Consider the following 17,248-nt stretch of genomic DNA (forward strand, 5'->3'; position numbering starts at 1 on the left):
ATAATAGTAGAGAGAATTATTTATTTCAGCTTTTATTTCTTTCATCACATTCCCAGGGGGTCAGATGTTTACATACACTCAATCAGTATTTGGTGGCATTGCCTTTAAATTGTTTAACCTCTCTAGGGAAGGGGGCAGTATTTGCACGGCCGGATAAAAAATGTACCCGATTTAATCTGGTTATTACTACTGCCCAGAAACTAGAATATGCATATAATTGTTTGATTTGGATTGAAAACACCCTAAAGTTTCTAAAACTGTTTGAATGGTGTCTGTGAGTATAACAGAACTCATATGGCAGGCAAAAACCTGAGAAGATTCTGTACAGGAAGTGCCCTCTCTGACCATTTCTTGGCCTTCTACACTCTCTTTATTGAAAACTGAGGATCTCTGCTGTAACGTGACACTTCCTACGGCTCCCATAGGCTCTCAGAAGGCGGCAGAACGTTGAATGATGACTTTGCAGCCCATGGCTGAAAAACAGTAACGCATTTGGTAAGTGGTCGATCTGAGAACAATGAGACGGGGGCGCGCGTGCACGTGAAGAGTCCATTTTAGATTTTCAGTCTTTGAACGAAAACAGGGTTTCCCGGTCGGAATATTATTATTAAAATTATTTTAAACAGCGTTTGACATGCTTCGAAGTACGGTAATGGAATATTTAGAATTTTTGGTCAAGATTTACTATAAGAAAAATTGGATTACCTTTGCTGTTCTTCGTCAGAATGCACTCCCAGGACATCTACTTCAACACCCAATGTTGTTAATCTAACCACACTGTCCGATTTCAAAAAGGCTTTACAACGAAAGCAAAACATTAGATTATGTCAGCAGAGTACCCAGCCAGAAATAATCAGACACCCATTTTTCAAGCTAGCATATAATTTCACATAAACCCAAACCACAGCTAAATGCAGCACTAACCTTTGATGCATGTTTTGTTCAATCAAGTTCATATTTAAATCAAAAACCAGCTTTTACATTAGCATGTGACGTTCAGAACTAGCATACCCACCGCAAACTTCTGGTGAATTTACTAAATTACTCACGATAAATGTTCACAAAAAACATAACAATTATTTTAAGAATTATAGATACAGAACTCCTTTATGCAATCGCTATGTCCGATTTTAAAATAGATTTTCGGCAAAAGCACATTTTGCAATATTCTGAGTAGATAGCTCGCCATCACGGGCTAGCTATTTTGACACCCACCTAGTTTGGCCCTCACCAAACTCCGATTTACTATTAGAAAAATTGGATTACCTTTGCTGTTCTTCGTCAGAATGCACTCCCAGGACTTCTACTTCAATAATAAAATGTTGGTTTGGTTCAAAATAATCCATAGTTATGTTCAAATATCCTCTGTTTTGTTTGTGCGTTCAAGACACTATCCGAAGGGTGACGAAGGGTTACGTGCCCGACGCGTTTCGTGACAAAAAAATTCTAAATATTCCATTACCGTACTTCGAAGCATGTCAACCGCTGTTTAAAATCAATTTTTATGCGATTTTTCTCGTAAAAAAGCGATAATATTCCGACTGGGAAACCCTGTTTTCGTTCAAAGACGAAAAAATAAAAACATGGTGTCGGCTCGTGCACGCGCCCCCAGTCTCATTGTTCTCTGATCGACCACTATCCAAATGCGCTACTGTTTTTCAGCCTGGGCCTGCAGAGTCATCATTCACCGTTCTGCCGCCTTCTGAGAGCCTATGGGAGCCGTAGGAAGTGTCACGTTACAGCAGAGATCCTCAGTTTTCAATAAAGAGAGTGTAGAAGGCCAAGAAATGGTCAGAGAGGGCACTTCCTGTAAGGAATCTTCTCAGGTTTTTGCCTGCCATATGAGTTCTGTTATACTCACAGACACCATTCAAACAGTTTTAGAAACTTTAGGGTGTTTTCTATCCAAATCAAACAATTATATGCATATTCTAGTTTCTGGGCAGTAGTAATAACCAGATTCAATCGGGTACGTTTTTTATCCGGCCGTGCAAATACTGCCCCCTACCCTAGAGAGGTTAAGATAGAAATGTGATTTTACTCATCTAAATGAGATAATAGTTTTTCATAACTTTTGCCCAGTCGGTACCACGCCCAAGTGAGCGCAGACATTGTGTCGGCATGATGGAGCACCCCCTTTCTACCTGAGGATAAAAGCCTTGGTAACGATATTTACATTCAGACCAGAAAACGTGAGAAGGTAGGCGACACGTTTGAAATGGTGAGTCCAGCAGATGGACAGCATGAGCTGAATGTTACGAATGGTTGAATCTCAAAGACTCAACATGAGGTGAGAAGATAACCTCACGTATCAGACCAGAAAAGCATGGAGCGTTGGCAACATGTTGAAATGGTTATAAACTCAGAAAATCTCAACACAAGTAAAGAAGATAAAGACCAGAACATTTGACAGTTTACAGCTGTGCATGTAAAAGGATCTAGAACTTGACTATCTACCCGAGAAAGGAAGGAGAAGATCCCATCTCAGACAATCATTGGTGCATCTGAAGACACATCCCTTACAAGCTGGAAAAACTAAGAAGGACATTGTGACCTCTGATGGACAACCAGAACCTTACACCCATCCAGCCCCTTCCTCATAGAAGGGTTGGTTTCAACAGAGAGACAACGAACAAAGACATGTAACTACATTGCATTTATTACTCAAACGGGTGGCAGTTCGTGAGCAAAGTATTATAATTACTTTGAGGGTAGTTCCTAAATGTACGATAAGATTGACTCTCTTTGCCTCTCCCTCTCTTTATCTACCCCTGCCTCTCCATATGTGTAACACACCGTCATATCTTGTCAGTCCACTAGGGACTTTTGTCTCATGTAAGTGTCTCAGTGTATTCTGTGTTACTATTAAGTTAGTTAGTAAATAAATAATGAAATACATTTGTGTAGAACTGAATAATCAGAAAGAATGGGGTTCTTGCGGATTCAAGAAGTCTCTGACGTTCAGAATGAGACTGATATGAGGTAATGATTAACCTGTCTGGGCTAGGGGGCAGTATTTTCACGGCCGGATGAAAAACGTACCCAATTTAAACAGGTTACTACTCTGGCATATTATTAGTAGATTTGGATAGAAAACACTCTGAAGTTTCTAAAACTGTTTGAATGCTGTCTGTGAGTATAACAGAACTCATATGGCAGGCAAAAACCTGAGAAAAAGTCAACCAGGAAGTGGAGGATCTGAGAATTGTAGTTCTTCTTTCTAGTCCCTTTCGAAACTACAGTATCTGTGGGGTTACGTTGCACTTCCTAAGGCTTCCATTGGCTGTCAAAAGCCTTCAGAAAGTGGTTTGAGCATTCTCCGGTCACTGGGCAGATAATAGGAGCTCAGTTACTGAGTGGACTGCCTGGCAACAAAGGGATTGAGAATATTTCTAATACCAATTCTGAGTTTAGGTTGCCCCAAACTTGGCGGGTGTCTGTATAGCTTTCTGTGATGGCGAGCTATGTACTCAGAATATTGAAAAATGTGCTTTCTCCGTAAAGCTATTTTAAAATCTGACACAGCGGTTGCATCCAGGAGTAGTCTATCTATAATTCTTTAAATAGTTGTTATATATTTTGTCAACGTTTATGATGAGTATTTTTGTAAATTGATGTGCACATTCACCGGGAGCTTTGGTGGGAATACATTTTCTGAACATCACGCACCAATGTAAAATGTTGTTTTTGGACATAAATATGAACTTTATCAAACAAAACATACATGTATTGTGTAACATAATATCCTAGGAGTGTCATCTGATGAAGATCGTCAAAGGTTAGTGCTTCATTTAGCTGTGTTTTGGGTTTTATTGACACGTCCTTGCTTGAAAATGGCTGTATGATTATTTTTGTCTATGTACTCTCCTAACATAATCTAATGTTTTGCTTTCGCTGTAAAGCCTTTTTGAAATCGGACAATGTGGTTACATCAAGGAGAAGTGTATCTTTAAAATGGTGTAAAATAGTTGTATGTTTGAGAAAGTTGAATTATGACATTTTGTTGTTTTTGAATTTGCCGCCCTGATATTTCAATGGCAGTGTCCCGCAGGTGGGACTCTAGCGTCCCACGTAGCCCATAGAAGTTAATAAGTGCCTGTTATCGATATATAATTTATACATATATATATCTTTGAGTTTAACTTGGGAGATGGTAACTCATTAAACAACTTCTTCTGTGGTGCCTCAAATTCCTAATTAGTTAATTGTTACATGATTAATTTAATTAAGCAACAATTAAACATAGTTAGTTGATTCGATAAATAACAGTCATCACATTAATGATAGTCACGTCACGACAGTATTTTAATATTTTTGTACCCAAGGGAACAATACTGTACCCTAAGCGTACCTTTATTACCAAGAGTGTATACCAACCACTGCTTTTTGTTGATTCTGTTGAATTCTCTAGTTCCTTCTGAACTCATACACTGAAGGAATGTTTCACTCATTATTTCTTTGAAAGTAATTTGCGACTGCAAATGGGAGCTGTTTCTTGTGTGATTAAAAAAGATCCTGAGGGATTTTCAATGAGATCGAAGTCACAGGTGAAACCATTACATGGCAACATTTCCACAAAGGCAGAAGCAATCTACTCTCCGATTGGGCCTTTCTAAATATAATCCAACTCATTATGAACAAAAGACAACACTGCATGAAAGATGAGTAATTTTGCAGATTTTTGTGATATTTTGGCCCAGATCCTTGCAGTTTGTTTGAAGCAGAGGATTTAAACTGTGATGGATATATGGATTATCCTGTTTGAAATGTGACCTCTGTGGAATGGGAATAGAGGAAAGAGACATTTGTAGCATTTGGTACTGCAGCCTGAGGACCTTGAGAACTGAAGGGAAGATTAAAAATAACTGAAATCTCATTTGTTTTTCCACTGATAGAGTAAACCCTGCTCTATGGCTCACCAATGTTTATTTCTGGAACAAACAACAAAAGAAAGTGAGTGCTCGAGCTGAGATGCGAACTGACATAAATACCAAGCCTGCAAAGATGTGCCATGCTCTAGGTAAATAAAGGTCACCCAAGATGTATTGCCAACATCTTTTTAAACGCAATGACAACCACCAGCCACCTCAGGTGTTAAACCTGTTATTAGGATGTTGTGTTATGTGCTTCATTCAGGTACATAGGTATCATAACAACAACTGCAGCAGGAAGAGTGTCAAAGGCAAATTGTCAACAGTAAAGCTGGAAAAACAGGTCACAGCATTCACAAAATGCCAAAACAAAGTTGAGGGTGCCTAAAATAATTGCTCTGGTGCCAGGCAACATTATGGAAAGGATACAAATCACAGGAAATTTCAGCCTTTTTTGATCCATGTGGGCTTTTTGATCCATGAAGGCTTTTGTCAATAGCCTTTGTAAGTATTGTGCAAAGGGAGAGAAGGTATTTCAACTTGATAAAACATCCAAGTGTACCCGCTGAAGCACAAAAAGTAATATAAGCACAATGCAACCCCACAGAGAGAGGCAATTCGATGTGTATCCAGCAGCTGCTTTCCAATTCTCCCCAGATGGCACGCAGGACAAGGACAGCAGGTGATGAAATGCAATGCAACACTCCATTCGAGATGCCTAAACCATCTTAACAGAGATAACGGAGTAAACCACAACATCAGAAATGGTCTTAGATGCACAGGGGGTGGTGGCCCAAGAGGCCCTTGAGGAAAGCTCTTTAAGCCCTTCAACCCCCATGCTTTGGGGGTTCTCTCTGAAAGTGAAGGATGGAGGTGGATCTTGGTTCTTACCGTCTACACAAGCCGGTCTGGCTCTCGTGGTGCCTGCAATCTGACCCTTTTTGCAGGCACACCTCGCCGTCTGCCGTGCTATGGTCCGCCGTGGCTGACTGCTGTCCCGGTCCAGAGTAACTATCTCACATGTACCCGCTGCCAACTGACCTAAAGACAGGAAGAGAGAAAAGGAAATGATGTAAGAGAGAGATAACAATTGGAAGTGAAGTCTACTCTACATGGTGGAATTACCATTTAAAAAATATATATTTCCAGGGTAGAAAAATGTAAGTGAAAGGTTGCATTGAATGGATACAAAGCTAGAACATTAACCAATCAATCATTCACCACCAATCAACCATTCACCACCAACTAATAACAAAGGTCCTTTCCAATTACCTTTCCCCTCACCTCCTATAGGCTAACACCATCTCTGAGAACATCACACGTGATAACATTGCCGATAGAGGATTACCTAGATATCCATTTATACATCCCAGTCATATTTCAGACTGTTTAATTTCCCTTCCTCAGTGCATGGATGAGGTGGGCCAGTTGTTTGATTAGACACCAGAGATGTTGATGTATCTAAGTCCTGGGACCTTTTGACCTATCTCCTGATTGGACATTAACCTGTGTGAGTGGACTGGCCCTGGGGCATTCTCCATAGGGACTCAGTGGGTTCTCAGAGTCAGTGATTATAATTTGCAAGCACCGTGGTGTGGTAATTTAATCTGGCCTCAAGTCACAGTGTAGAGGTTCGGGGGAGTTAATTAAGTTTACTGCAGAGACACATTCGGAGTAATAGTGGGCTGTCTAGGATAGTGATTCAAAAGTACAGAGAGAAATCTTCAAGTCTCTCACAGGTTTCCCAGTTAAAAAATGGAGATGGAGAAAAGCACAACACATGTGGGCCAGTATCCACAAAGCAAGAGCTGATCTACATATACAGTGCATTCAGAAATTATTTAGACCCCTTAAATATGTCATAATTGTGTTATGTTACAGACTTTATTCTAAAAATGTATTACATTTTTGCAAATGTATTACAAAAAACCCCCGGAAATATCACATTTATATACACACCAGTCAAAAATTTGATCACCCTTACTCATTCAAGTTTTTTATTTTTATTTTACTACTTTATACATTGTAGAATAATAGTGAAGATATCAAAACTATGAAATAACACATATGGAAGCATGTAGTAACCAAAACAGCATTAAACAAATCAAAATATATTTTACATTTTAGATTCATAAAAGGAGCCACCCTTTGCCTTGATGACAGCTTTGCACACTCTTGGCATTCTCTAAACAAACGTCACCTGGAATGCTTTCCCAGCAGTCTTGGAGTTCCCACATATGCTGAGCACTTGTTGGCTGCTTTTCCTTCAATCTACGGTCCAACTCATCCCAAACCATCTCACTTGGGTTGAGGTCGGGTGATTATTGAGGCCAGGTCATCTGATGCAGCACTCCATTACTCTTGTGGCGGCAGGTAGCCAAGTGGTTAGAGTGTTGGACTTGTAACCAAAAGGTTGCAAGATCAAATCCTTGGGCTGACAAGGTAAAAAGGTAAAAATATGTCATTCTGCCCCTGACCAAGGCAGATAACTCACTGTTTCTAGACTGTCATTGAAATAAGAATTTGCTCTTAACTGACTTGCCTAGTTAAATAAAGCAAAAAAAAATGTTTTTTAACTATCCTTCTTGGTCAAATAGCCCTTAAACAGCCTGAAGGTGTGTTGGGTCATTGTCCTGTTGAAAAACAAATGATAGTCCCAATAAGCGCAAACCAGATGGGATGGCGTATCGCTGCAGAATGCTGTGGTAGCCATGCTGGTTAAGTGTGCCTTGAATTCTAAATAAATTACCGACAGTGTCACCAACAAAGCACCATCACACCTCCTCCTCCACGCTTCACAGTGGGAACCACACATGCGGAGATCATCTGTTCACCTACTCTGCATCTCACAAAGACACGGTGGTTAGAACCTAAAATCTCAAATTTGCACTCCTCAGAACAAAAGACAGATTTCCACTTGTCTAATGTCCATTGCATTTCTTGGCCCAAGCAAGTCTCTTCTTCTTATTGGTGTCCTTTAGAAGTGGTTTCTTTGCAGCAATTTGACAATGAAGGCCTGATTCACGCAGTCTCCTCTGAACATTTGATGTTGAATTGTGTCTGTTACTTGGTCTCTGTGAAGTATTTATTTGGGCTGCAATTTCTGAGGCTGGTAACTCTAATGAACATACCTTCTGCAGCAGAGGTCACGCTGGGTCTTCCTTCCCTGTGGCGTTCCTCATGAGAGCCAGTTTCATCATAGCGCTTGATGGTTTTTGCAACTGCACTTGAAGAATCTTTCAAAATTCTTCAAATGTTCTTAATTGACTGACCTTCAGCTTAAAGTAACGATGGACTGTCATTTGTCTTTGCTTATTTGAGCTGTTCTGGCCATCGACTTTTTCTTTTACCAAATAGGGCTATCTTCTGTATACCACTCCTACAATGTCACAACACAACTGACTGGCTCAAACGCATTAAGAAGGAAAGACATTTCACAAATTAACCTGTTAATTTAAATGCATTCCAGGTGACTAGCTCATGAAGCTGGTTGATAGAGTACCAAGAGTGTGCAAAGCTGTCATCAAGGCAAAGGGTGGCTACTATGAATAATCTCAAATATAAAATATATTTTGATTTGTTTAACTTATTTGTAGTTACTACATGATTCCATATGTGTTATTTCATAGTTTTGATGTCGTCACTATTTATTTTACCGTGTATAAAATAGTCAAAACAAAGAAAAACCCTAGAATGAGTAGGTGAAACCCCACCTCTTTAAGGAATACCTGGGATAGGATAAAGTAATCCTTCTACCCCCCCCCCCCAAAATATCTAGATGCCTTATTGTAAAGTGGTTGTTCCACTGGATATCATAAGGTGAATGCACCAATTTGTAAGTCGCTCTGGTTAAGAGCGTCTGCTAAATGACTTAAATGTAAAATGTAAATGTAGGTGTGTGTATACATTTTTGTCTGGTACTGTAAGTATTCAGACCTTTTACTCAGTACTTTGTTGAAGCAACTTTGGCAGCGATTACAGCCTCGAGTCTTCTTGGGTATGACGCTACAAGCTTGGCACACCTGTATTTGGGGAGTTTCTCACATTCTTCTCTGCAGATCCTCTCAAACTCTGTCAGGTTGAATGGGGAGCGTTGCTGCGCAGTTATTTTCAGGTCTCTCCAGAGATGTTCGATCGGGTTCAAGTCCGGGCTCTGTCTGGGCCGCTCAAAGACATTCAGAGACTTCTCCCAAAGTCACTTCTGCGTTGTCTTGGCTGTGTGCTTAGGGTCGTTGTCCCATTGGAAGGTGAACCTTCACCCCAGTCCGAGGTACTGAGCGAGCTGGAGAAGGTTTTCATCAAGGATCTCTCTGTGCTTTGCTCCATTCATCTTTGCCTCAATCCTGACTAGTCTCCCAGTCCCTGACACTGAAAAAACATCCCCACAGCATGATGCTGCCACCACCATACTTCACCGTACGGATGGTGGCAGGTTTCCTCCAGACGTGACGCTTGGCATTCAGGCCAAAGAGTTCAATCTTGGTTTCATCAGACCAGAGAATCTTGTTTCTCGTGGTCTGAGACTCCTTAAGGTGCCTTTTGGCAAACTCCAAGCTCCAAACTCCAAGGCCTATCATGTGCCTTTTACTGAGGAGTGGCTTCCATCTGGCCACTCTATGATAAAGTATTGATTGGTGGAGTGCTGCAGAGATGACTGTCCTTCTGGAAGGTTCTCCCATCTCTGTCAGAGTGACCATAGCTTCTTGGTTACCTCCCTGACCAAGGACCTTCTCCCCTCAATTGCTCAGTTTGGCCGGGCAGCAAGCTCTAGGAAAAGTATTGGTGGTTCCAAGCTTCTTCCACTTAAGAGTGATGGGATGGAGGCCACTGTGTTTGTTCGGAACCTTCAATTCTGCAAACATTTCTTGGTAACCTTCCCCAGAGCTGTGCCTTGACACAATCCTTTCTCGGAGCTCTAAGGCCAATTCCTTCGACCTCATGCTTGGTTTTTGCTCTGACATGCACTGTCAAATGTGGGACCTTATATAGACAGGTCTTTGGCTTTCCAAATCATGTTCAATCAATTGAATTTACCATAAGTGGACTCCAATCAAGTTGTCGAAATAGCTCAAGGATGATCAATGGAAACAGGATGCACCTGAGCTCAAATTCGAGTGTCATAGCAAAGGGTCTGAATACTTATGTAAATAAGGTATTTCGGTTTTCTATTTTTAATACATTTGCAAAAAAATCGAAAAACCTGTTTTCACTTTGTCATTGCGGGGTATTGTGTGTAAATTGCTGAGGAAATGTTTGATTTAATCCATTTTAGAATAAGGCTGTAATGTAACAAAATGTGGAAAAAGTCAAGAGGTCTGAATACTTTCCAAATGCACTATGATAAGGGTTGCTGCGTTTTGGTCCGACAATTATTTTTCTTTATCATCTGACGAAGAAGATTGTGACAACTGTTAACAACTACACTGCTCAAAAAAATAAAGGCAACACTTAAACAACACAATGTAACTCCAAGTCAATCACACTTCTGTGAAATCAAACTGTCCACTTAGGAAGCAACACTGATTGACAATAAATTTCACATTCTGTTGTGCAAATGGAATAGAAAACAGGTGGAAATTATAGGCAATTAGCAAGACACCCCCAATAAAGGAGTGGTTCTGCAGGTGGTGACCACAGACCACTTCTCAGTTCCTATGCTTCCTGGCTGATGTTTTGGTCACTTTTGAATGCTGGCGGTGCTTTCACTCTAGTGGTAGCATGAGACGGAGTCTACAACCCACACAAGTGGCTCAGGTAGTGCAGCTCATCCAGGATGGCACATCAATGCGAGCTGTGGCAAGAAGGTTTGCTGTGTCTGTCAGCGTAGTGTCCAGAACATGGAGGCGCTACCAGGAGACAGGCCAGTACATCAGGAGACGTGGAGGAGGCCGTAGGAGGGCAACAACCCAGCAGCAGGACCGCTACCTCCGCCTTTGTGCAAGGAGGAGCAGGGGGAGCACTGCCAGAGCCCTGCAAAATGACCTCCAGCAGGCCACAAATGTGCATGTGTCTGCTCAAACGGTCAGAAACAGACTCCATGAGGGTGGTATGAGGGCCCGACGTCCAATGCTGGGGGTTGTGCTTACAGGCCAACACCATGCAGGATGTTGGGCATTTGCCAGAGAACACCAAGATTGGCAAATTCGCCACTGGCGCCCTGTGCTCTTCACAGATGAAAGCAGGTTCACACTGAGCACATATGACAGACGTGAGAGAGTCTGGAGCCGCCGTGGAGAACGTTCTGGAGCCGCCGTGGAGAACGCCTGCAACATCCTCCAGCATGACCGGTTTGGCGGTGGGTCAGTCATTGTGTGGGGTGGCATTTCTTTGGGGGGCCGCACAGCCCTCCATGTGCTCGCCAGAGGTAGCCTGACTGCCATTAGGTACCGAGATGAGATCCTCAGACACCTTGTGAGACCATCTGCTGGTGCGGTTGGCCCTGGGTTCCTCCTAATGCAAGACAATACTAGACCTCATGTGGCTGGAGTGTGTCAGCAGTTCCTGCAAGAGGAAGGCATTGATGCTATGGACTGGCCTGCCCATTCCCCAGACCTGAATCCAATTGAGCACATCTGGGACATCATGTCTCGCTCCATCCACCAACGCCACGTTGCACCACAGACTGTCCAGGAGTTGGCGGATGCTTAAGTCCAGGTCTGGGAGGAGATCCCTCAGGAGACCATCCGCCACCTCATCAGGAACATGCCCAGGCGCTGTAGGGAGGTCATACAGGCACGTGGAGGCCACACACACTACTGAGCCTCATTTTGACTTGTTTTAAGGACATTACATCAAAGTTGGATCAGCCTGTAGTGTGGTTTTCCACTTTAATTTTGAGTGCGATTCCAAATCCAGACCTCCATGGGTTGATAAATTGGATTTCCATTGATTATTTTTGTGTGATTTTGTTGTCAGCACATTCAACTATGTAAAGAAAAAAGTATTTAATAAGATTATTTCATTCATTCAGATCTAGGATGTGTTATTTTAGTGTTCCCTTTATTTTTTTGAGCAGTATATTAGGTTATTTTTATTAAAATATATATATATATATATTTGTGTTCTGCTAATCTAAATGATTGAGTTTTTACAAGTTATGATTATTTAATATTTTAAAGTCAATGTAACATTTCTTAATAAGTTGTTCTTACTTGATTCTATTACGTTTTACGTCTTTACTTAAAATCATAATGTAGTAGTCATGCACACTGATATTTGGGTAAAAAACACCTGATTTTGTTGTGCTGATATTGAGGTATTCTTTTTTGCAAGTTATGAATACGTAATAGTGTCACGTGGTACACAATGTTGTATGTACGTTTGAAGAAATAAAAGTATATTTCTAAAATCGTATTAAGCAGTTTATTGCGCTATGAGGTGTAATTGCTCATTGTGAACTGATATATAAAAACGTTTGGACAAACCGATGTTCAATAATGATACGAGCCATTCCACCAGCAGCAAGGTCTTGTGCACCACTCTTAATGATAGAGGCTAATGGATCACTCTAAAATGCTTACAGTTCTACCACCAGTTATTGTTAGAGGAATGAGAAATATGCTTAACAATGCCTGCTAATGTGTATCACAAAATAAATAAAATAAATAAAACAATGCTAAACATTGATGCACCACCACCACAAATTACTAATCAGAACTACTTACTACTTACACTTGAAATTGTTAACAGAACAATTCCCTTTTTACAGTGTACTGTATGTGCCATATTCATTAGATCTGTTACTTTGTAGTTAAATTACATTTAGATCCAAGTACCTGAATATGTAAATTCACTGGTATTTAGACCAATACTCAATACAGTAGCTATCAGTGTTGGGGAAGCTACTCTGAAAATATAGCTAACCAAGCTACCAATTACTTCATAATGAAAGAAGTTAAGCTACACTAAAGCTACCCTTAAGAAAATGATATACTGAACAAAAATATAAATGCAATTTGGAAAGTATTGGTCCCATGTTTCATAAGCTGAAAAAAAAGATCCCAGAAATGTTCCATACACACAAAAAGCTGTTTACATCCCTGTTAGTGAGCATTTCTCATTTGTCAGGATAATCCACATGACAGGTGTGGCATATCAAGAAGCTGATTAAACAACATGATCATTACACAGGTGTACCTTGTGCTGGGGAGAATAAAAGGCCACACTAAAATATGCAGTTTTGTCACACAACACAATGCCACAGATGTCTCAAGTTTTGAGGGTGCGTGCAATTGGCATGCTGACTGCAGGAATGTCCAGCTGTTGACAAGGCATGTAATGTTAATTTCTCTGCCATAAACTGCCTCCAACGCTGTTTACGAGAATTTGGCAGTACCTCCAACTTGCCTCACAACCGCAGACGGCATGTAACCATGCTATACCAGGACCTCCACATCCGTCTTCTTTACCTGCGAAAACGTCTGAGATCAGCACACGGAGAGCTGATGAAACTGAGGACTATTTATGTCTGCCATAAAGCCTTTTTGTGGGGAAAAACAAATTGTGATTGGCTGAACCTGGCTCCCAGTGGATGGGCCTATGCCCTCCCAGGCCCACCCATGGCTGCACCCCTGCCCAGTCATGTGAAATCCATAGATTAGGGCCTAATAAATTGATTTCAATTGACTGATTTTCTTATATGAACTGTAACTCAGTAAAATCATCGAAATTGTTGCATGTTGTGTTTACGGATTAAATATGGATAATATAATAATTGCCAAGTGAAAACATGTTTTTAGACATTCACATAAATATTCACACACATGTCAGAATCCCCTTTAGCAGCGATTACAGCTGTGAGTCTTTCTGAGTAAGTCTCTTGGAGCTCTGATCATTGCTAGACATCCATTTTCAAGTCTTGCCATAGATTTTCAAGCCAATTTCAGTCAAAACTGTAACTAGGCCACTCAGGAACATTCAATGTCATCCTGGTAAGCAACTTCAGTGTATATTTGGCCTTGTGTTTTAGGTTATTGTCCTGCTGAAAGTTGAATTTGTCTTCCAGTGTCTATTGGAAAACAGACTGAACCAGGTTTTCCTCTGAAATTTTGCCTGTGCTTAGCTCTATTCTGTTTCTTTTTATCCTAAAAAACTCCCTAGTCTTCGCCAAAGACAAGCATACCCATCACATGATGCAGCCACCACCATGTTTGAAAATTTGAAGAGTTGTACTCAGTGATATGTTGTGTTGGATTTGCCCCAAACATAACACTTTGTATTCAGGATATGAAGTTAACTTCTTTGCCACATTTTAGCAGTTTTACTTTAGTGCTATATTGCAAACAGCATGCATGTTTTGGAATATTTTTTTATTCTGTACAGGCTTCCTTTTCACTCTGTCTTTTAGGTTACTACAATGTTGTTAATCCATCCTCTGTTTTCTCATATCACAGCCATTAAACTCTGTAACTGTTTTAAAGTCACCATTGGCCTCATGGTGAAATCCCTGAGCGGTTTCCTTCCTCTCCGGCCACTGAGTTAGGAAGGATGCCTGTATCTTTGTAGTGACCGAGTTTATTGATACACCATCCAACGTGTAATTAATAACCTTACCATGCTGAAAAAGATATTCACTGAATGCTTTTTTTATCTACCAATAGGTGCCCTTCTTTGCGCGGCATTGGAAAACCTTCATGGTCTTGGTGGTTGAATCTGTGCTTGAAATTCACTGCTCAACTGAGGGACCTTTCATATAATTGTATGTGTGTGTCACAACACCTACGGAAGGTGGCGCCCCTCCTCGCCCGGGCGGCGCTTGGCGGTCGTCGTCGCGTTGCTTACGGCACACCTTGCACTACATACCTTTGCATATTTTCCGTGTGGATATTTTATTAAATTCATTCACGGAATCATTCTGCCTCCTGCGCCTGACTCTCCTGAATCCACCCGTTGTGACAGTGTGGGGTACAGAGATGAGGTAGTCATTCAAAATCATGTTAAATACTATTATTGCACATAGAGTGATATGATGCAATTTATTATTTGACTTGTTAAGCACATTTTTACTCCTGAACTTATTTAGGCTTGCCATATAAAAGGTATTGAATACTTGTTGACAGAAAACATTTTAGATTTTCATTTTTTATTAATTTGTAAATAAAAAAAAATCTAAAAACAGAATTCCACTTTGACATTATGCGGAATGGTGTGTGTAGGCCTGTGACAAAAAGTCTAAATGTAATCCATTTTAAATTCAGGCTGTAAGTACATGAACAACCAATGGCCTTTTGCGCTATTCCATAGCCCTGGGGCACTCTATAGGAAACAGTGAAGGTTACAATCCATTGTCACACTACCACATACTGTTAGAAATGCCCCGGGACATGTGATCCATGAGGCTGAGGAACAAACACCTGTGCTACACATGTACCTCGTCCGCCACCTTAAAAGGTAGATGGAGTCTCATCACTCATGACAAGCGAGCCATGAATATTAACCCATTAGAATTGGCCATGCCTTTTATGTTGCTTTAGGGAGTGAAAGCGAAGGTCCAAGTTTCCCATAAATATACATTATGCTGCCATAAAATGGACCTGTCACCTTAATGACGGCTAGATTGAAATATACACTGTGTACAAAACATTACGACACCTTCCTAATATTGACTTGCACCCCCTTTTTTCCCTCAGAACAGCCTCAATTTGTCAGGTCATGTTCACTCCAATGCTTCCCCCAGATGTGTCAAGTTGGATTGATGTTTTTTGAGTGGTGGACCATTCTTGATACACACGGCAAACTGTTGAGCGTGAAAAACCCAGCATTGTTGCAGTTCTTGACACACTCAAACCGGTGCACCTGGCACCTACTACCATACCCCGTTCAAAGGCACTTAAATATTTTGTCTTGCCCATTCACCCTCTGAATGGCACAATCCATGTCTCAATTGTCTCAAGGCTTAAAAATCCTTCTTTAACCTGTCTCTTCCCCTTCATCTACACTGAAGTGGATTTAACAATAGACATCAATAAGGGATCATAGCTTTCACCTGGTCAGTCTATGTCATGTAAAGAGCAGGTGTTCCTAATGTTTTGTACACTCAGTGTATGCAGAGATGGACTTTGTCGGGGAAATAAAATTTTTATTCAAAAGCTTAAAGATGGATATGGATTTGTAGTCTCTAATGTCTAACTACATAATCAATATGATTATTGACATCTTCTTTTCCACTTTATAAATCATTCTATTTTAATTTTATTTTAAATCTCTATCGCATGTCAAATTGCAATAGCAATGTTTGGTAAATCATGCAACCCAATATCATATGGGTTATTTCACAGCTACGGAATTACCCTGAGCCTCATATTTTTCACTTTAAAATGTATGCCAAACAAAAGCAAAGTTTAACAAATCATTCAACTCTATGTACAATGACTACTTGAAACAATTTACACAGTTAATAAAAAAAAACACATTTACTGTAAAAATTGTGCAGATACAAATTCTTCCTGTAAATGTGTTTTTGTAAACTGTTCTATGGAAATTGTTAAAAGTAGTCCTTGTAAATATAGTTATATGGTTTGTTATACATTTTCAAATGAGAAATCGGACTTTGTGCATAATTCCGTTACTGTAGAATTGCCCATATCTCATAGCCAGTCAGAAGTCCAATGTTAAATACATTTTGTCAGAGGCTGCATTCACTACTGCCTATTTCCACAATGGTGCACAATGTCAGTAACAATGTGATACATACATCACATAAATCCCAAAACCCAACAAATAAACTTCATGTTGTCTTTGTTTGCATCATCAACCATTCTGCTTAATCCAAGGCAGAGGTTGTTACTCATCATAATTCAGCCAACATTTATAAATAAATAAATATTACACCTCTATCAGAGCTGCCAAAGAAAATCTAAAATGTTCTCTGGACGAACCTTGCTGCAACTGTTCTCATCATAAAACTGAAAGTACTTTCAATCCAATCTATTTTGGGTGGCTGAGTTGCTCCAGCACTTCAGTGATTATTGAAAGATTTTCAAAGAGGTGATTTGATTTCTCTCTCTTCTCTCCCTTTCACCTAAACCAAGTATCTCTCATAGTTATTTCAATTTTTACTTTCTTCCAATTTTACTTCTCTAATGACCTGGCAGCCTTTTGCAATAATACATTTGTGACTCACAACCTGGATTGGGTCTTATGTAACAACATTTGAATTTCTGTTTTTTACATTGGGTAAAAGTAGAGACTCAGAGCTACAAAATGGTATATCATACACTGCATTTGAGGAAACAATGGGAAAGTAATTCTGCTTTGAAAGTTGATCAACTTGTAAACTCACTTTTGAGAAAACCGTCTATCAATGTTTTGGTACTACTATTGGAGAGCCCTTCTTTGTCCACACCCATTCAGCAGTGTTCAGACCCTCTTAAGCTTTA

At 40.3% G+C, this 17,248-nt stretch overlaps 1 protein-coding gene across 1 annotated transcript in view; it reads right to left on the minus strand.

The window, feature by feature from the left end:
• LOC115197034 (chemokine-like protein TAFA-5) overlaps nt 1-17,248 on the minus strand; it is a 135,511-nt gene that overhangs the window by 77,208 nt on the left and 41,055 nt on the right. The window contains exon 2 of the mRNA XM_029758164.1: nt 5,763-5,912. Coding sequence (XP_029614024.1) covers nt 5,763-5,912 — 150 coding nt within the window. The remainder of the gene's footprint in view (nt 1-5,762; nt 5,913-17,248) is intronic.

This window comes from Salmo trutta, chromosome 7 (genome assembly GCF_901001165.1).
Source record: "Salmo trutta chromosome 7, fSalTru1.1, whole genome shotgun sequence".
Taxonomy (NCBI): domain Eukaryota; kingdom Metazoa; phylum Chordata; class Actinopteri; order Salmoniformes; family Salmonidae; genus Salmo; species Salmo trutta.